The sequence below is a fragment of the Bombina bombina genome, chromosome 1 (genome assembly GCF_027579735.1).
Source record: "Bombina bombina isolate aBomBom1 chromosome 1, aBomBom1.pri, whole genome shotgun sequence".
NCBI lineage: Eukaryota > Metazoa > Chordata > Amphibia > Anura > Bombinatoridae > Bombina > Bombina bombina.
The window spans coordinates 1,542,600,558-1,542,622,363 of NC_069499.1; the positions used below are offsets into that span (position 1 = coordinate 1,542,600,558).

The 21,806-nt window shown below is 42.7% G+C and overlaps 1 protein-coding gene across 1 annotated transcript in view; it reads right to left on the reverse strand.

The window, feature by feature from the left end:
* MYCBPAP (MYCBP associated protein) overlaps positions 1-21,806 on the reverse strand; it is a 200,365-nt gene that overhangs the window by 121,075 nt on the left and 57,484 nt on the right. The window contains 6 exon segments of the mRNA XM_053722003.1: positions 714-901; positions 4,455-4,647; positions 7,059-7,161; positions 20,203-20,318; positions 20,668-20,777; positions 21,481-21,631. Of these exon segments, the coding sequence (XP_053577978.1) occupies positions 714-901; positions 4,455-4,647; positions 7,059-7,161; positions 20,203-20,318; positions 20,668-20,777; positions 21,481-21,631 (861 nt within the window).

Consider the following 21,806-nt stretch of genomic DNA (forward strand, 5'->3'; position numbering starts at 1 on the left):
ATATCAGGAGCGGCAGATTAGGGGTTAGTAACTGTAGGCAGGCGTCGGCGATGTCAGGGGCAGCAGATTAGAGGTGTTTAGACTCGGGCTTTATGTTAGGGTGTTAGGTTTAAATTGTTTTCTTTTTCCACATAAGCATCAATGGGGCTGCATTACGGAGCTTTTGTTTCCGTAATCGCAGGTGTTAGACTGTTTTTTTGCTGGCTCTCCCCATTAATGTCTATGAGGAAAGCGTGCACGAGGACGTCAAACACAGCGCTTGTTTTTTGTGCGGTATGGAGCTCAACGAAGCCATATCGCCCGCACAAGTCGTTTTTTTTTTTTTTTACTTGTAATGGCAGCGCTATAGGGGGTTAAATAACGCAACTTTTGTTGCGTTCTTTACTTTCCCTATAGCGCTCAAAGCTCGTAATCTAGGTGATTGTGCAATGTATGGATGACAAAAGATGACAAAAAATATTTTAATTTCAACACTTTTCAGGGTGAATGGTGCATTATTTGATTAAAATTAAAGGGTACCAATACTTTTGGTCACGTCTGTATCAGAAAAAAAGGAAAGCACGGCCTTTAAATGACTAACCTCTCTTTCCTGCATGTTTCAACTAAGACAATGTCTAATAAGGGTGTACAACAATCACAAGAAATCAGCACAAACTTCACACACTCATGAGGCACAGACTGTGTTCCATGAACCTGCACATTTTGGCTCTAACCTGCAGCTGTTCTCGTTGAGGAGCTGTCTTGTCTTCATAAAGTGAAATACCCCACAGCGACACCTGCAGCAGGGCCCCAGCTAGCAGCACGGGGTGGGTGCAGAACTCCCAGTTCTCAGAAAAGATACCAGCGCTTAGTGACTTGAAGTAGAAAGGGAAGTGTTTGGTCTCCCCTGGCAAGATCACGCCTGGTTAGAGAGGAACAAGGAGATTGTGAGAAACACAGGATATGTGATGCGGAAAACACTGCACTGATACACAATCTGACATCTCATTTACACAGTGGGGCCCATTTATCAAGCTCAGAACGGAGCTTGTGGGCCCCTATTTCTGGCGAGTCTTCAGACTCGCCAGAAACACAAATTATGATGCAGCGGTCTAAAGACCGCGGCTCCATAACCCTGTCCGGCTGCTCTGTGCAGGCGGACAGGAATCGCCGGAAATCAACCCGATCGAGTACGATCGGGTTGATTGACACCCCCCTGCTGGCGGACGATTGGCCGCGAGTCAGCAGGGGGCGGCGTTGCACCAGCAGCTCTTGTGAGCTGCTGGTGCAATGTTAAATGCGGAGAGCGTATTGCTCTCCGCATTTAGCGAGGTGTTGCGGACCTGATCCGCACTGTCGGATCAGGTCCGCAACACCTTTGATAAATAGGGGCCAGTATCTCACACTGGTCTACATGCAGTAAGACTGGCTGGGTCTACAGGCTAATAGCCTGCACATGCAGTCATCATGAAACACAGTAATAAAAAGGACTGAACTTCCTGGAGTGGTGAGTTATGACCAATAGAGAGTAATGTGACCTACTAGAAAGCATCTTATTGCAGGGAATTTCAGGGTTTTATACAGGCAGAACCTGTTTGATGCTAATTAAAAATCAAACTATTATGATTTATGAGTAGTTTGATTTGTAGTAGCACCTTTTCCCCCTATACACTGTTTTACCTAAAAAGGATTACACTGATTTTGAATGCCATGACTTGAATGATATGAGATGTTTTTACTTATATCCCTGGAATACACAGTAGGAAGATTCTTGTTTTTACCAGTTGTTAATAAAGTTTTGCATTTTAATAAAGGAGTGTTGCTGTGCGTTTTGTGTATCCTGCAGAATTACAAATTAGTCATGTATGTAGAGACTCTGGCGGCTTAAGATATAGTTAAAGGGACATGAAACACAAGTTTTTTCTTCCATGATTCAGATTTATTTATTTATAAAATGTTTTACCAGGAAAAAAACATTGAGATTTCTCTTGTTTACAAGTATGCCCTGGGATAGCACATACAATTTTGAACAACTTTCCAGTTTATCACATTTGCTTAATTCCTTTGCTTTAGGAGCAGTAATGCCCTAATGGGAGCTAGCTGAACACACTTAGTGAACCAATGACAAGATGAATATAAGTGCAGCCACCAATCAGCAGCTAGCTCCCAGTAGTACATTGCTGCTCCTGAGCCTACCTAGGTATGCTTTTCAAATAAGGATACAAAAAGACCGAAACAAAATAGATAAAAGAAGTAAATTGGAAAGTTAGTTTAAATTGTATGTTCTATCTGAATCATGACAGAAAAAATGGGAGTTCCATGTCCCTTTAAGATGTGCTGGGCTGATGTTTTTGTGAGCAGATGAACCAACGCAGCTTCATCACCTGAGTGAGTACCAATTAGGCATCAACAGATTGAGGATCTTGTACAACCCCATGGATCGATGACGAACCTTGACTGGCTGCACCTATGTGTACACTGGGGCCTTAAATGGCCTTGGCTATTACTTATACAGGGAGTGCAGAATTATTAGGCAAGTTGTATTTTTGAGGATTAATTTTATTATTGAACAACAACCATGTTCCCAATGAACCCAAAAAACTCATTAATATCAAAGCTGAATAGTTTTGGAAGTAGTTTTTAGTTTGTTTTTAGTTATAGCTATTTTAGGGGGATATCTGTGTGTGCAGGTGACTATTACTGTGCATAATTATTAGGCAACTTAACAAAAAACAAATATATACCCATTTCAATTATTTATTTTTACCAGTGAAACCAATATAACATCTCAACATTCACAAATATACATTTCTGACATTCAAAAACAAAACAAAAACAAATCAGTGACCAATATAGCCACCTTTCTTTGCAAGGACACTCAAAAGCCTGCCACCCATGGATTCTGTCAGTGTTTTGATCTGTTCACCATCAACATTGCATGCAGCAGCAACCACAGCCTCCCAGACACTGTTCAGAGAGGTGTACTGATTTCCCTCCTTGTAAATCTCACATTTGATGATGGACCACAGGTTCTCAATGGGGTTCAGATCAGGTGAACAAGGAGGCCATGTCATTAGATTTTCTTCTTTTATACCCTTTCTTGCCAGCCACGCTGGGGAGTACTTGGACGCGTGTGATGGAGCATTGTCCTGCATGAAAATCATGTTTTTCTTGAAGGATGCAGACTTCTTCCTGTACCACTGCTTGAAGAAGGTGTCTTCCAGAAATTGGCAGTAGGACTGGGAGTTGAGCTTGACTCCATCCTCAACCCAAAAAGGCCCTACAAGCTCATCTTTGATGATACCAGCCCAAACCAGTACTCCACCTCCACCTTGCTGGCGTCTGAGTCGGACTGGAGCTCTCTGCCCTTTACCAATCCAGCCACGGGCCCATCCATCTGGCCCATCAAGACTCACTCTCATTTCATCAGTCCATAAAACCTTAGAAAAATCAGTCTTGAGATATTTCTTGGCCCAGTCTTGACGTTTCAGCTTGTGTGTCTTGTTCAGTGGTGGTCGTCTTTCAGCCTTTCTTACCTTGGCCATGTCTCTGAGTATTGCACACCTTGTGCTTTTGGGCACTCCAGTGATGTTGCAGCTCTGAAATATGGCCAAACTGGTGGCAAGTGGCATCTTGGCAGCTGCACGCTTGACTTTTCTCAGTTCATGGGCAGTTATTTTGCGCCTTGGTTTTTCCACACGCTTCTTGCGACCCTGTTGACTATTTGAATGAAACGCTTGATTGTTCGATGATCACGCTTCAGAAGCTTTGCAATTTTAAGAGTGCTGCATCCCTCTGCAAGATATCTCACTATTTTTGACTTTTCTGAGCCTGTCAAGTCCTTCTTTTGACCCATTTTGCCAAAGGAAAGGAAGTTGCCTAATAATTATGCACACCTGATATAGGGTGTTGATGTCATTAGACCACACCCCTTCTCATTACAGAGATGCACATCACCTAATATGCTTAATTGGTAGTAGGCTTTCGAGCCTATACAGCTTGGAGTAAGACAACATGCATAAAGAGGATGATGTGGTCAAAATACTAATTTGCCTAATAATTCTGCACTCCCTGTATAGAGGATCATCTGTAACTGAGTGACATTTGGTATCTGTTTAGCTTAACTGATATTATGTCTTGCAAACTGCATGTGTCTGTCTTTTATAGGAAGAAACTCTGAAAATGCCACTTAGCAAGTTACAGAGCTTCAAACGCAAAATATTATTTACTTACTCTCCGTAAGAGACCTTGTGGCTATAAGTTATGGCAGAACCACGCCTCCGGTAACATCTTTGTGTCTTATGGTGCACTCACACACTGCACAGCCCTCACATACGCATAACAAGTCTTACGGTGTACTTGATTACACTTCATTCTCACTATTTCCAATCTGTACTCACAGTTACACATCATGTTATATCTCTCTCTGAACTCTGCAATGTGCTCTCGGCAACATTTTCATAATGTGCTCTCACCAGGGCTGGAGTTGAAGTAAAAATGCTGCACTCTGGTCTCACTGCGGTGCCCTTCCAAGCTGGAGGTATTTGGCAGCCGCCTCCACTCATACCACACAACTGCAGTTCCATTGTTAACAACTTCCAAGACCGAGGAGGCTTTATCTCCTGCTAGTGCCTCAAAGGTGATGCGAGTGCAGATACCAATTTTATCCTAAAGAAAGGCAAAAAAAAAAAAATGCGTTGTGTTTGCAATTGTTTGATATCCATGAGCACAGGGTATTTTTGTTTTCGAGAATTAAAGTAATTTTTTTGCACTCATATTACGAGTTGAAAGTAAAAAGTTTGCACTCTCGCATTCGCATAGTCGCAGTAACAAATAGACTTTTAGAAGTCACGAACGCAAAATCTTTTCCCCCCTCAAGACTTCAATGAAGCTGAAAAAAAATAACACCCGAAAGTCGATCAAACACGTTTGTGGTTATTTAAAAGCACAACATAAGAAGATACTATTGCATATTTCATAATCCAATGATCTGCACATAGCAGAACATGTTCTATTTATTCTTAACACTGATATAGATCACAAGAGGGTGCTATATCTAAACAAACAGAACATATATATTCCGTAGTATGCACTAAATACCAATAGCAATACAGAGCATATGTAATGGATAATAAATTCTCATTAAATGTATAATGGCATAACGATGTCTAAAATCTAATAACCAGTCTCTGTAAAAACAAGTTCAATTGTTGAGCGGATGGGTCGATATCCCCACACTAGGATTTCAACAGATCACTGAAAGGCAGCACTCTCCTTTTCTCCTTCACAGGTGAACTCTTCTGAAATGATACAAAAACACAGAGAGGCGCCAAAATGTGTGTATCAATATTGTACGGCCAGCATACAAATGGATTATTCTAAGCACAGGGTACTCACACTTGTGAACAACATTGTAGCTTGTGCTCGCATAGGAGGATTGTTTTAAAGCCTTTGTTTGCATTGTATTTGCAATAAAGTATAATGGTTTTAAACATTGTTGCCTGACATCCCCTTTGTGTGAGCTTGTCACTACCAGACGGAGAGATCGGTGAGATCCGCACTGAGAGACCGGAGACAGCCAGCTGGTTAGCTGTAATAACCAGCCTGCTTCATAAAGCACATTGGTGTGCTCGTTAAAAGTGTGAGTACCCTGTGCTTAGAATAATCCATTTGTATGCTGGCCATAAAATATTGATACACACATTTTGGCGCCTCTTTGTGTTTTGGTATCATTTCTATTTATTCTTACAGAGATATTTAAATATGTCTGATGGATTTCTGCAAATACCGTATATATATGCAAATATATATATATATATATATATATATATATATACACACACATACATAATTATATATAGCTATAGATCTATACAGAAACATATAGGAATATATATTTATAAATACATAGAATATATTCCCCTATGTGAAGAACATTGTAATGTGAAATACTTACAGCAAACACATAGGGGACAATTTATTAATGTGCAAGCGGACTTGATACAATGTAGCGTATCATGTCCGCTGCACATCGATAAATGCTGACAGCATACGCTCTCTGCATTTATCATTGCACCAGCAGTTCTTGTGAACTGCTGATGCAATGTCGCCCCCTGCAGATTCGCAGCCGCTAGCAGGGGATGTCAATCAACCTGATCGTATTCGATCGGGTTGATTTCTGTCCGCCGCGTCAGAGCAGGCGGACAGGTTATGGAGCAGCGTTCTTTAGGCTCGCCGGAAACACAGGGCATCAAGCACCGTACGGAGCTTGATAAATTGACCCCATAGTATAACACTTTATTAAATATGTATATTGCATAAATTAGCTTTTCCATGTTTTCATCTACTTTGACTGTAAAGGGCTCCAATGCACTTATATATATACACACACAAATACATATTTAGACATGTGTATGTATGCATCTCTATGTTAAAGCCCTTTGCAGTCTTTTTTTTTTCTTTAACACCTGAAACCTCATATCTTTGAGCACTGATAACTTTGGAATGCAATATTTTTTATCAGACAGTATTATTATATGTGTAATTGTACTGTTAAATGTATTTTTTATGTGATTTGCGCAACTTTTTTGTTGAGCACAACAGTTAACCAGAGCTATGAGGTTGCGGTAATCATTCTAGCGCAAATTGTCATTGCGCTTGCACGTTCACATTTACTTTCAACTTGTAATACGGGCAGAATTTAAATTATGCGCAAACAACCTTGAAAACCCGATAGTGCCAGCGCGAAAACGATAGCGTTACACTCGTAATCTAAGCAGCTGCCTCCGCCCATTCCAGAAGAGGGGTATAAGTAAAAAGGTCATGGGAATGTCTTAAAATGTCTTAAATGAAGGCACATTTTTTAATGAGACATTTAATTTTTCTATATATGATATATAAGGGATCAAGAGGCTTAATGAGAGCAGACTAAGATGAGAATGGGATTGGGAATGATAGAAGGAAACAGAGTAATGGAATCAACAGCTTTGTACGAGGTAGAGAACAGCACAAAATGAGACAGAAGAAATAAAGGCTGAATGGAAGTGACGTAAAACAGTAACATACACAAAATGACTTACACTCTGTGAGTCCTCAACCCACTGAGCCAGCTGGTTGCAGAATATGAGAGAGGGACCCAAGAAAGGTTCTTGCATGGTATCTGGGAAATCACTCAGGGGGTCTCTAAAACAAGGTAAATATATTAAATGCATAAATAATAAAATAATGTGACATTCATTCAATTTATTGTGGAGATAAATATGTTAAATGCATAAATAATAAAATAATGTGACATTCATTCAGTTTATTGTGGAGATAAAAGTGTAAGAATAAAATCCACCATTTAATAAAAATAAGAGCCATAGAATTGTTGCATAGGCAATTAGCACATCTAGGCAAGTATCCCCACTTGCTTTTCCCCAAAAAACATAAATTATGCTTAACAGATAATTTCCTTTCCTTCTGTATGAGGAGAGTCCATGGCTTCATTCATTACTTGTGGGAATACAGAGCCTGGCCACCAGGAGGAGGCAAAGACACCCCCGCCAAGAGCATAAATACCTCCCCCACTCCCCTCATCCCCCAGTCATTCTGCCGAGGGAACAAGGAACAGTAGGAAAAATATCAGGGTATAAAAGGTGCCAGAAGAATAACAAAACTTTAGGTCCGCCCAATGGAGATAAAAAGCAAGGGCCGTGGACTCTCCTCATACAGAAGGAAAGGAAATTATCTGGCAAGCATAATTGATGTTTTCCTTCTTAATATGAGGAGAGTCCACAGCTTTATTCATTACTTGTGGGAAACATATACCCAAGCTCTAGAGGACATTGAATGAAAAACGTGAAGGTAAAAAGAGAGACGGACCCTATTCTGAGGGCACCACAGCTTACAAAATCTTTCTCCCAAAAGCTGCTCTAGTTGAATGAGCCGTAATCCTCTGAGGAGGCTTATGTCCCGCTGATTCATATGCCAAGTGAATAATGCTGCTCAACCAAAAAGATAGGGAAGTGCCCTCTACGCTTTTAGAATAGCCTAGGCTTGCTCCTGCTTGATGCGGGCCAGTACACGAGGGAGAAGAGGTAACGGTGGAAAAATGTAAGCTAGGCTGAACCTCCAAGGCACTGCTAATGCATCTATCAGCTCTGCCTGAGGATCCCTGAACCACAACCCATATATGGGTAGCTTGGTATTGAGTCGGGACGCCATGAGATCTATCTCCGGTGTCCCCCATCTGTTGCAAATCTCTGCAAACACCTCAGGATTAAGAGACCATTCCCCTGGATGAAACGTTTGTCTGCTGAGAAAGTCCACTTCCCAGTTGTCCACACCCGGAATGTGGATCGCTGACAGCGAGCAGTTGTGGGCCTCCGCCCATTCCAGAATCTGAGATACTTCTCTCATTGCTAGAGAGCTCCTCGTTACCCTTTGATGGTTGATGTAAGCCACCGAGGTTATGTTGTCTGTTAGAATCTGATAAACTGGGACGAACCCAGAAGAGGCCAAGCCTTCAGAGCATTGAGAATTGTTCGAAGTTCCAAAATGTTGACCAGGAGAAGAGATTCCTCTCGAGTCCACAGGCCCTGTGCCTTCCTGGCACCCCAAACAGCTCCACATCCTGATAGACTTGCGTCTGTAGTCACAATCTCCCAGGATGGTCTCAAGAAGGATGTCCCTTGGGACAGGTGATCTGGACAGAGCCACCAAGAGAGCGATTCTCTCGAACGGTTGTCCAGAGAAATCTGATGAGACAGATCCAAGTGGTCGCCGTTCCACTGCCTCAGAATGCACAGCTAAAGAGGTCTGAGATGAAATCTGGCGAATGGGATGACATCAATGCTGGACAACATGAGTCTAATTACCTCCATACACCGGGCCACAGAGGGCCTTAAGGAGGTCTGGAGGGCAAGACAATTGGAAGTAATTTTGCAACGTCTCTGGTCTGTAACAAATATCCTCATGGATATGGAATCTATTATCGTACCCAGGAATCCCTCCCTGGTACTGGGAACCAGAGAACTCTTTTCTAAGTTTATCTTCCATCCATGAGATCGAAGAAGAAGTAGAAGAGCTCTTGAATGGTCCTCTGCCAGCCGACAGGATGGAGCCTGAGCCAGGATGTCGTCCAAGTATGGCGCTACTGCAATACCTCTGGATCTCGCCACCTCGAGCAGAGCCCCTAGAACATTCGTAAAGACTCTTGGGGCAGTAGCTACACCAAATGAAGTGCTGGTCCAGAAACGCGAATCTTAAGAACTTGAAGTGATCCTTGTGTATTGGCACATGAAGGTATGCATCCTTCAAGTCTATTGTAGTCATGAACTGTCCCTCTTGAACTAAGGTATCCATCTTGAACGATGGGACTGTCAGGAACTTGTTTGAGCACTTTAGGTCCAGAGTCCAGTGAAACAAACCCTCCTTCTTTGGGACCGCAAAAAAAGTTTGAGCAGTACCCCAGACCTCTCTCTGCTAGAGGTACTGGCACAATTACTGCCAGGGAGGAGAGATCCCTCATGCACCCTAGAAAAGCTTCTCGTTTTTCTGGTCTTAAAGACAGGTTTGATAAGAGGAATCTGCCCCTGGGTGGATAAGATTTGAAACCTATCCTGTAACCTTGTGCGATGACCTCCAGAACCCAAGGGTCTTGTATGTCCCCAAGCCAAGTCTCCACAAAGAGAGATAGTCTGCCCCCAACACGATCCAGAAAGTGATCTGGGGCCGCCCCTTCATGCCGATTTTGTTTCGGCCGGATTCTTGGACTGTTCAGGCTTTGTGGAGGGCTGCTGGTGTCTGGATTTATCCGAAAAAAAAGGGACGAAAATTAGGACCCTGTCCTTTAGGCTTATTCTTCTTATCCTGCCGTAGAAAGGCACTTTTGCGCCCAGTGACCGTGGATATGATTGAGTCCAGGCCTGGACCGAAAAGAAACTGCCCCTTAAATGGAAGGGAAAGTAATCTAGATTTTGAAGTTATGTCCGCATACCAAGTCTTCAGCCAGAGTGCCCTACGGGCTAGAACAGAAAAACCTGATGTCTTGGTATTCAGGCGAATAATCTGCATATTGGCATCGCAGATAAAAGAATTAGCTACCCTCAAGGCCTTTATTCTTTCCTGGATCTCGTCAAGGGGAGTTTATACCTCGATCATCTCCGATAGAGAGTCGCACCAATAGGTAGCGGCTCCAGCCACCGCAGCAACCGCCGCTGCAGGTTGAAACAAATACCCCGTGTGCTGAAACATCTTTCTTAACAGAGTTTCTAGCTTCTTGTCCATGGGCTCCTTAAACGACAAACTATCCTCAAGCGGGATAGTAGTGCGCTTAGAAAGCATGGAGATAGTGCCATCCACCTTAGGGACGAAACCCCACAACTCTAATTGAGAGTCCGGAACCGGGAACAATTTATTAAAGGAAGAAGGGGAAAAGAAGATCCAAGTCTCTCCCATTCATTCTTAATAATATTTGCCATCTTTACCGGGAACCGGGAAAGTCTATGGCACCACCCTGTCCTCATAAACCTTATCAAGCTTAGGAATAGAAGGTTCTTCGGGTAATTTTGGTTCTGGAATCTCTAAAGTAGCCAACATATCTTTTTTTTTTTTTTTTTTTCAAAAAGAGCTTTATTGTAAGGAGTCAAAGTGCACATTACATGATATCTGTAAGCAACGAACCATTGACAGTAATACAAATATGTCATATAACCAATAAACATATGGTGAGTGATAAATAATATTTCTCAAAGTCCATGTGATCAGGTCCATTGGTTATCAAAATAGTGCAGCCCTGTAAACTTATGAACCAAGTATAAAAGTAAATGATAGGCTATCAGTTCACATTACATGGTATCAGCAAGCATCTGATCTTTGATAGTACTACAAATATGTCATATAACCAGTAAACATATGGTGAGTGATAAATAGTATTTCTCAGAGTCCATGTGATCGGGTCCATTGGTTATCAAAATAGTGCAGCCCTATAAACTTATGAACCAAATATAAACATATATACAAATTACATATATTGAAAGAATGCAATGTAAACACATTGCAGAGTAGATGATAAACTATCAGTTATCCACATCACATCCTTGTCCATTAGCAACAACAACCCTCTTCTTTTTTTTTTATAAGCCCATTGACTAATCGTATGATAATTTAGAAAAATTACATCTTGAAGAAAGGACAACATTTTATTTACGTAGCTACCGGTTACTGTTATGGAGATGTATGGGCCAATACTAAGAATAAAGTAATTTCTAGCAAAATATAAATATGAAAGTGCAAACATAATTATTATTGAAGGGGGGGTTGCAGACAAATATGGAGATTCAGGTTCAAACTTTTACCAACACTAACTTTGCTCATGTATTTTCCAGGATTTGAGGGGTGCGACTACAGGAGGGGGAACTTTTGGGGACCATTATGCGAAATACATTTAGCATAGTAAAACTGTATTAACTGCGTGAGACATGTATTGAGCTAACCTTTCATATGGATATGCTATGTTTTTAAGATGGTATCTAACTAGAGATATTTTAGACCTGAGATCCATTCATCCTGTATCAAGGCATGAGCTCTCTGTGGTTTCGGCTGATATGCCATCTATAATGATATTTGGTGTAGCGATCTCATGTTCATATGGTGTCAGCAGTGATTGCACTCGAAGGTAGCTCAGTCCCCAGGCATTAGCGGCTGTCTCCATTTCAGAGCCTCTCCCCTCACCCGGCTTACTCTGTATGTAAAGTCGCGGAGCGACAGCTGATGCACCGTCAACACCCTCAGTTCTTGCAAGCAGCCCTGCTGGTTCCGGCGACGAAAGGGGAGCGCCGTGATGCAGCTCAGGGTCTCCGTCTGAATCTTTCCTCTCTTCAGATCTAGACAAGTCTGATTCCCCATAAGCAGGTATGAGCCATGCAGACCGAACTGGCAGCCATGTTGTATGCAATTTGCTTCCAGCTGCTTTAATGTCCATCAGCCCTATCTGAGAGCTAGCCAATGCTTCCCCTCCGCTATAGGGAAGGTGATCAGTCTCTGGAGGGGCGTTGGCAATTACTTGGTCTTCCCGTTGCTTTGGCAGAGCAGTTGGCAGTAAAGATCTCATCTTTAATATTGTTCCCTTCTGGTCGCCATTTTTAGTTCCGGACGCTGTAGAGACCGGGTCTGATGTGGCAGCATGTGAGAGTCTGTGGTCGGTATTCTCTGTATTGATTTGGTAAAATGAGTTGTGAGATATCTTGTCAAGTAGGCTATCCAGCTTAGCGAATCGCAGATTAAGTTCCTGCTCCAGTTCAATCTCCCAGGCAGCCGGCAGCCGCCATTTTAGGATAGTCCGTTACCCGGTAGCTTGTGGCATCAAGATCATTCATGTTGTGAGCCTTGTAATGTATTTGATGTTGCTTGAAAGATCAGTAAGGCAGTCTCCCACTGCCAGCACTGGTAACCCGGAGGAGCCGGGGGGGTTACAACCTGTATGTAGGCCGCCGCCTCAGGTATTAACTTCCGAACTGTGTCTCCGTTTTCATGAATACAGCAAAGGAGAGTTAGGTCATAGCCACCTTATATCAGGCAACAATAGCTTGTTTAAAAATCTGCTGTTAAAGACTCTAAATCGGCGGATTACAGAGGGATCTGACAGAGCTAACAGTAAATACGACTGATTAGGTTCGCCATTCGGACACGCCCCCGCCAACATATCTTTTAACAGAAAAAGTAAATGCTCGATCCTAAATCTAAAGTCTGGTTCCTCCGCAGCCAGAGGTTTAGAGGCAGCAGATTCCGACCCAGAAAGAGCATCCTCTGAAGTATCAGAGGCATCCTCATCAGCGGATAATCTAGTAGTCCCTGGCAAGGATAGCAATATTTGATCAGCAGTGCAATGGGAAGCTGCCTGTGTAATAGGAGATGACTGCAGGGAACGCACCTCACGTGACGGAGACCCCTCAGAGGTGGACAGCTCAGTGGTACTAAACATCTTGGGTTTCTTAGATATAAGTACTTTATCAAGGCATGTGGAACATAATTGAACAGGCGGGTATACCGTAGCCTCCTCACAATAAAAATTGGTATTAGATTTAGGTAAAGAGGGAGTACCCTCTAACGTATCAGAGTCCTCCATAGCTTGCGCTTCCACGATAGACTATAGACAAAGATAAATGGCACCTTTATACCCCCAATGGCTGGGGCACTCACCACCTCCTATGACCCAGGCCCCACAGAGAAACTGCTTCGTCTCCTGTAAACCACACGGTCAGGAAGGAGGAAATCAATGAGACCACACCTGATCACATGGTGTGCCATGCAGGACCGCCCCTGATCCTGGAATAAGCGTGCCAAACCTAACAGGCCGCGCAGTTATCCAAAAACAAAAGTAAAACTTGAATGTTCCAACATCTGCCTGAGCCTCATCTCACTCATGTCCCAGCATAAAACATAATAAAGCAAAGCAAATTATGTGTAAATCACCCCTGTTCAATAATCCCCTTCCAGAGAAAACAAAATTTATGCTTACCTGAAAAATTCCTTTCTCCTGTAGTGTGGTCAGTCCACGGGTCATCATTACTTCTGGGATATTACTCCTCCCCAACAGGAAGTGCAAGAGGATTCACCCAGCAGAGCTGCCATATAGCTCCTCCCCTCTACGTCACCTCCAGTCATTCGACCAAGGACCAACGAGAAAGGAGAAGCCAAAGGGTGTAGTGGTGACTGGAGTATAATTTAAAAAATATTTACCTGCCGTAAAAAACAGGGCGGGCCGTGGACTGACCACACTACAGGAGAAAGGAATTTATCAGGTAAGCATAAATTTTGTTTTCTCCTGTTAAGTGTGGTCAGTCCACGGGTCATCATTACTTCTGGGATACCAATACCAAAGCTAAAGTACACGGATGACGGGAGGGACAGGCAGGCTCTTTATACGGAAGGAACCACTGCCTGAAGAACCTTTCTCCCAAAAACAGCCTCCGAAGAAGCAAAAGTGTCAAATTTGTAAAATTTGGAAAAAGTATGAAGAGAAGACCAAGTTGCAGCCTTGCAAATCTGTTCAACAGAAGCCTCATTCTTAAAGGCCCAAGTGGAAGCCACAGCTCTAGTAGAATGTGCTGTAATTCTTTCAGGAGGCTGCTGTCCAGCAGTCTCATAGGCTAACCGTATTATGCTACGAAGCCAAAAAGAGAGAGAAGTAGCCGAAGCTTTCTGACCTCTCCTCTGACCAGAATAAACGACAAACAGGGAAGACGTTTGTCGAAAATCCTTAGTTGCCTGTAGATAATATTTCAGGGCACGGACTACATCTAGATTGTGTAGCAGACGTTCCTTCTTCGAAGAAGGATTAGGACACAAAGATGGAACCACAATCTCTTGATTGATATTCCTGTTAGTGACCACCTTAGGTAGGAACCCAGGTTTAGTACGCAGAACTACCTTGTCTGAATGAAAAATCAGATAAGGGGAATCACAATGTAAGGCAGATAATTCAGAGACTCTTCGAGCCGAGGAAATCGCCATTACAAATAGAACTTTCCAAGATAACAGCTTAATATCTATGGAATGAAGGGGTTCAAACGGAACACCCTGTAAAACATTAAGAACTAAGTTCAAACTCCATGGCGGAGCAACAGTTTTAAACACAGGCTTGATCCTAGTTAAAGCCTGACAAAAAGCTTGAACGTCCGGAACTTCTGACAGACGTTTGTGTAAAAGAATGGACAGAGCTGAAATCTGTCCCTTTAAGGAACTAGCGGATAAACCCTTTTCCAAACCTTCTTGTAGAAAAGACAATATCCTCGGAATCCTAACCTTACTCCATGAGTAACTGTTGGATTCGCACCAATATAAGTATTTGCGCCATATCTTATGGTAAATCTTTCTGGTAACAGGCTTCCTAGCCTGTATTAAGGTATCAATAACTGACTCAGAAAAACCACGTTTTGATAAAATCAAGCGTTCAATTTCCAAGCAGTCAGCTTCAGAGAAATTAGATTTTGATGTTTGAAAGGACCGTGTATCAGAAGGTCCTGTTTCAGAGGTAGAGACCAAGGTGGACAGGATGACATGTCCACCAGATCTGCATACCAAGTCCTGCGTGGCCATGCAGGCGCTATTAGAATCACTGATGCTCTCTCCTGTTTGATTCTGGCAATCAATCGAGGAAGCATCGGGAAGGGTGGAAACACATAAGCCATCCCGAAGGTCCAAGGTGCTGTCAAGGCATCTATCAGGACCGCTCCCGGATCCCTGGATCTGGACCCGTAACGAGGAAGCTTGGCGTTCTGTCGAGACGCCATGAGATCTATCTCTGGTTTGCCCCAATGTCGAAGTATTTGGGCAAAGACCTCCGTATGAAGTTCCCACTCCCCCGGATGAAAAGTCTGACGACTTAAAAAATCCGCCTCCCAGTTCTCCACTCCAGGGATGTGGATTGCTGACAGGTGGCAAGAGTGAGACTCTGCCCAGCGAATTATCTTTGATACTTCCATCATTGCTAGGGAGCTTCTTGTCCCTCCCTGATGGTTGATGTAGGCTACAGTCGTGATGTTGTCCGACTGAAACCTGATGAACCCCCGAGTTGTCAACTGGGGCCAAGCCAGAAGGGCATTGAGAACTGCTCTCAATTCCAGAATGTTTATTGGTAGGAGACTCTCCTCCTGATTCCATTGTCCCTGAGCCTTCAGAGAATTCCAGACAGCACCCCAACCTAGTAGGCTGGCGTCTGTTGTTACAATTGTCCAGTCTGGCCTGCTGAATGGCATCCCCCTGGACAGATGTGGCCGAGAAAGCCACCATAGAAGAGAATTTCTGGTCTCTTGATCCAGATTCAGAGAAGGGGACAAGTCTGAGTAATCCCCATTCCACTGACTTAGCATGCACAATTGCAGCGGTCTGAGGTGTAGGCGTGCAAAGGGTACTATGTCCATTGCCGCTACCATTAAGCCGATTACCTCCATGCATTGAGCCACTGACGGGTGTTGAATGGAATGAAGGACACGGCATGCACTTTGAAGTTTTGTTAACCTGTCTTCTGTCAGGTAAATTTTCATTTCTACAGAATCTATAAGAGTCCCCAGGAAGGGAACTCTTGTGAGTGGAAAGAGAGAACTCTTCTTTTCGTTCACCTTCCATCCATGCGACCTTAGAAATGCCAGTACTAACTCTGTATGAGACTTGGCAGTTTGAAAGCTTGAAGCTTGTATCAGAATGTCGTCTAGGTACGGAGCTACCGAAATTCCTCGCGGTCTTAGTACCGCCAGAAGAGCACCCAGAACCTTTGTGAAGATTCTTGGAGCCGTAGCCAATCCGAATGGAAGAGCTACAAACTGGTAATGCCTGTCTAGAAAGGCAAACCTTAGATACCGGTAATGATCTTTGTGGATCGGTATGTGAAGGTAAGCACTGTGGTCATGTACTGACCCTTTTGGATCATGGGTAAAATTGTCCGAATAGTCTCCATTTTGAACGATGGAACTCTTAGGAATTTGTTTAGGATCTTTAAATCCAGGATTGGCCTGAAAGTTCCCTCTTTTTTGGGAACCACAAACAGATTTGAGTAAAACCCTTGTCCCTGTTCCGACCGTGGAACCGGATGGATTACTCCCATTAATAAAAGCTCTTGTACGCAGCGTAGAAACGCCTCTTTCTTTATTTGGTTTGTTGACAACCTTGACAGATGAAATCTCTCTCTTGGGGGAGAGTATTTGAAGTCCAGAAGGTATCCCTGCGATATTATCTCTAGCGCCCAGGGATCCTGGACATCTCTTGCCCAAGCCTGGGCGAAGAGAGAAAGTCTGCCCCCCACTAGATCCGTTCCCGGATCGGGGGCCCTCAATTCATGCTGTCTTAGGGGCAGCAGCAGGTTTCCTGGCCTGCTTGCCCTTGTTCCAGGACTGGTTAGGTCTCCAGCCTTGTCTGTAGCGAGCAACAGCTCCTTCCTGTTTTGGAGCAGAGGAAGTTGATGCTGCTCCTGCTTTGAAATTACGAAAGGAACGAAAATTAGACTGTCTAGCCTTAGGTTTGGCTCTGTCTTGAGGCAGGGCATGGCCTTTACCTCCTGTAATGTCAGCGATAATTTCTTTCAATCCGGGCCCGAATAAGGTCTGCCCTTTGAAAGGTATATTAAGTAATTTAGATTTAGAAGTAACGTCAGCTGACCAGGATTTTAGCCACAGTGCTCTGCGCGCCTGAATGGCGAATCCGGAATTCTTAGCCGTAAGCTTAGTTAAATGTACTACGGCATCTGAAATAAATGAGTTAGCTAACTTAAGAGCTTTAAGCTTGTGTGTAATCTCATCTAATGGAGCTGATTCAAGTGTCTCTTCCAGAGACTCAAACCAAAATGCTGCTGCAGCCGTGACAGGCGCAATGCATGCAAGGGGTTGCAATATAAAACCTTGTTGAACAAACATTTTCTTAAGGTAACCCTCTAACTTTTTATCCATTGGATCTGAAAAGGCACAGCTATCCTCCACCGGGATAGTGGTACGCTTAGCTAAAGTAGAAACTGCTCCCTCCACCTTAGGGACCATTTGCCATAAGTCCCGTGTGGTGGTGTCTATTGGAAACATCTTTCTAAATATCGGAGGGGGTGAGAACGGCACACCGGGTCTATCCCACTCCTTAGTAACAATTTCAGTAAGTCTCTTAGGTATAGGAAAAACGTATTATTTATCTAACCTACACATTTTCTCTGGTATTGCAACTGTGTTACAATCATTCAGAGCCGCTAACACCTCCCCTAGTAATACACGGAGGTTTTCCAGCTTAAATTTAAAATTTGAAATATCTGAATCCAATCTGTTTGGATCAGAACCGTCACCCGCAGAATGAAGCTCTCCGTCCTCATGTTCTGCAAGTTGTGACGCAGTATCTGACATGGCCCTAACATTATCAGCGCACTCTGTTCTCACCCCAGAGTGATCACGCTTACCTCTTAGTTCTGGTAATTTAGCCAAAACTTCAGTCATAACAGTAGCCATATCCTGTAATGTGATTTGTAATGGCCGCCCAGATGTACTCGGCGCCACAATATCACGCACCTCCCGAGCGGGAGATGCAGGTACTGACACGTGAGGCGAGTTAGTCGGCATAACTCTCCCCTCGTTGTTTGGTGAAATATGTTCAATTTGTACAGATTGACTTTTATTTAAAGTAGCATCAATGCAGTTAGTACATAAATTTCTATTGGGCTCCACTTTGGCATTAGCACATATAGCACAGATGTCTTCCTCTGAATCAGACATGTTTAACACACTAGCAAATAAACTAGCAACTTGGAAATACTTTTCAAGTAATTTACTATAATATGAAAACGTACTGTGCCTATAAGAAGCACAGAAAGAGTTATGACAGTTGAAAGTTAATAAACTGAAAAGTTATAGCATCAAATCTTTGTAAAAAACACAATTTTAGCAAAGGCTTGTTCCCATTAGCAAAGGATAACTAACCCTGATAGCAGAAAAAAAGTTACAGAAATAAACGTTTTTTATCACAGTCAACTACAATCTCACAGCTCTGCTGTGAGTGATTACCTCCCTCAAAACAAGTTTTGAAGACCCCTGAGTTCTGTAGAGATGAACCGGATCATGCAGGGAATACAATGAGCTTCTGACTGAATTTTTTGATGCGTAGCAAAAGCGCCAAAAAAGGCCCCTCCCCCTCACACACAACAGTGAGAGAGATCAGTAAACTGTCATAAATTAAATAAAACAACTGCCAAGTGGAAAAAAATAGTGCCCAAAATATCTTTTTTCACCCAGTACCTCAGAAAATGAAACGATTTTACATGCCAGCAAAAAACGTTTAACATAAATAAAGTGTTATTAAAAAGCCTGTTGCTAGTCCCTGCAAATTAGGCTAAAGTCTTATGCATACAGTATAATTCCAGTGAAGTGCCATTCCCCAGAATACTGAAGTGTAAAATATACATACATGACAGCCTGATACCAGTTGCTGCTACTGCATTTAAGGCTGAGTTTACATTATATCGGTATGGGAGAATCTTCTCATCAATTCCATTGTCAGAAAATAATAAGCTGCTACATACCTCTTTGCAGATTAATCTGCCCGCTGTCCCCTGATCTGAAGTTTACCTCACCTCAGATGGCCGAGAAACAGCAATATGATCTTAACTACGCCGGCTAAAATCATAGTAAAAACTCAGGTAGATTCTTCTTCAAATTCTACCAGAGAAGGAATAACACACTCCGGTGCTATTATAAAATAACAAACTTTTGATTGAAGGTATAAAACTAAGTATAATCACCATAGTCCTCTCACACATCCTATCTATTCGTTGGGTGCAAGAGAATGACTGGAGGTGACGTAGAGGGGAGGAGCTATATGGCAGCTCTGCTGGGTGAATCCTCTTGCACTTCCTGTTGGGGAGGAGTAATATCCCAGAAGTAATGATGACCCGTGGACTGACCACACTTAACAGGAGAAATTAACTTTTGATTCCATACAGATAAAAGGAGTCAAACTGTGACCCTGTCTTCTTGCGTTATCATATGAGTGTAAAATGAAACGATCTTACCGGAATCACCGCAGTGGAACAGACACACAGCCTTTCAAGTTTGACAGTCTTGTAGCATTGCACCTGACATGGACTTGAGTGATAGAAGCAGGTGGTGAAATTTGTCAACACTGATTGCTTAGGAGCGGTTAATACGAGTCTGGATGGTTTCGCAGAAAGACTCTCACTGCATCTCCAGACTCTAACATTTGTCAATGCTCTCACTGAGAGGCTGATAAGACTACTTAAAACTCCAGTCCCATAACAAAGGGTACTACCCTCCATTAGAGACTACTCTGAATCTTCCGACACTTCTCTGCCATCCTCCTGTGACGAAAGGCAAAGAATGACTGGGGGATGAGTGTGGGAGGTATTTAAACTTTTAGCTGGGGTGTCTTTGCCTCCTCTTGGTGGCCAGGTTCTGTATTCCCCAGTAATGAATAAAGCCGTGGACTCTCCTTTATATTAAGAAGGAAATACTCTTTATACATTGTTACCAATGCACCAGAGGATTCTGGGTAAAAAATTAGATATACAATATTTCAAGCGTTTTACTTCCAGTACTGTGTATGACCACAGCAATCTTCTTGTGGGGTAGGTGCAGCAAAAAGAAAACCACTTCTGGACAGCTGTTTTGCTTATTAACTCTCATCAGCAGACGATAGGTTTGATTTATAGCTATAACATGATAAATCACAAACATGTAAACTCCCCACCCCTAGTCTTACTGGTTCTCTTTATCCTCAGGGGTGGTCTCTTCATTCTCCTGGGTTCCTGGGAATTGTTCTGCACTTATGGATGTGAACGTTTGTCCTCGCCCTATTACTTCCAATCCATCAATGTCCTAAAAAAGTAGAGAGTTTATGTTATACAGTCAGGTTTGGTTTGACCAGAATGTAAAACTACAATGTCACTGAGAAAAGGAACATTGTGGTAGCCATATGGCAAATAGAGAGTATAGCTAAATGCCCACACATACAAGTCATCCCTGTTAGGCTCATGTTTAGCTCCAGACGAGCAGTGCATTATTGTTCTGCAGCAGATTTCACCCATACCTTTAAATACATAATTCTACTTATTGTTCAAGCAACAGTGCAATAATGCTTTAACACATTAGTGCATATTATTATTGATCATTGATGATAGTTTAAGGTCCAGAACCACACCTCTTATGGTGCAGTGCTGTGTCTCACCGGCTTAGGAAAGTGCAGTTCTTCCATGACTTCCTTCAGCTCCTGTCTGCGTCGTTGGAGATATAGACTCTTGTGCCACGTGTGGTAAAATGCAGGATGATCTGCAGAACCTGAAAAAAGAGTCAAAGTAGGAGAAACGTAATAGATTAGGATGTCCGTAGCCATTCCCAGTACCAATGAATATGACTCTCATATCAAACTGAGGAGGCAACTTAAATATTGATGGTGTGTGTGTATTTTATATATATTGAGCCAGAAGTGTATTTCTTAGAAGTGTGGATGATTGGCTTAAAGAGACAGTTTACACCAAAATGCATATTGTTTAAAAAGATAGATAATCCCTTTATTCCCCTTTTACCAGTTTTGCATAACCAACACGGTTATATTAATATACTTTTTACCTCTGGGATTACCTTGTATCTAAGCCTCTGCAGACTGCCCCCTTATCTCAGTGCTATTTACAGACTTGCATTTTAGCCAAATAGTGCTGCTTCATAAATAACTCCACTGGAGTGAGCCCAATGGTATCTATATGGCACACATGAACTAGGACTGTCTTGCTGTGAAAAGCTATAGAAATGCTTTGAGATAAGAAACGGTTTGTAGTGGCTTAGAGACAGGCAGAAATTTAGAGGTTTCAAAGATATAAAGTATATTGATATAACAGTGTTGCAAAGCTGGAGAATGGGTAGTAAAGGTGTTATCTATCTTTTTAAAGTTAAAACATTTTGGAGTAGACTGTCCCTTTAAACCCCAGCACAGTTTTGATTGGAAACACGTTCCCTAGTGCAACAATTGGTTCACATGACAAACCTGTTTCCTGCTGGATAGTGCGTGACTTGCCGATGTATGTGGGGGGTTTGGAATATCCTCTCTCAGCCTGAGTCAAGGTCATGAGCAGGCCATTTAGCTCATCCCCAACGTACTCTGACACATTCCAGAACTCACTCCCAACTCGTTCTCCCTGGAAGAAAATTACAAATAACATAACATGAAAACAAAAATTCTCAGGAATTAAACAATTAAGGGCTGGATTACAAGTGGCGCATTAATGTTAGTGCAGGTGCCATATTACAATATTGCAATAACGCTAACTTGTGCGCGTATTACAAGTTGAAAGTAAAGCGTACTGCTCATCA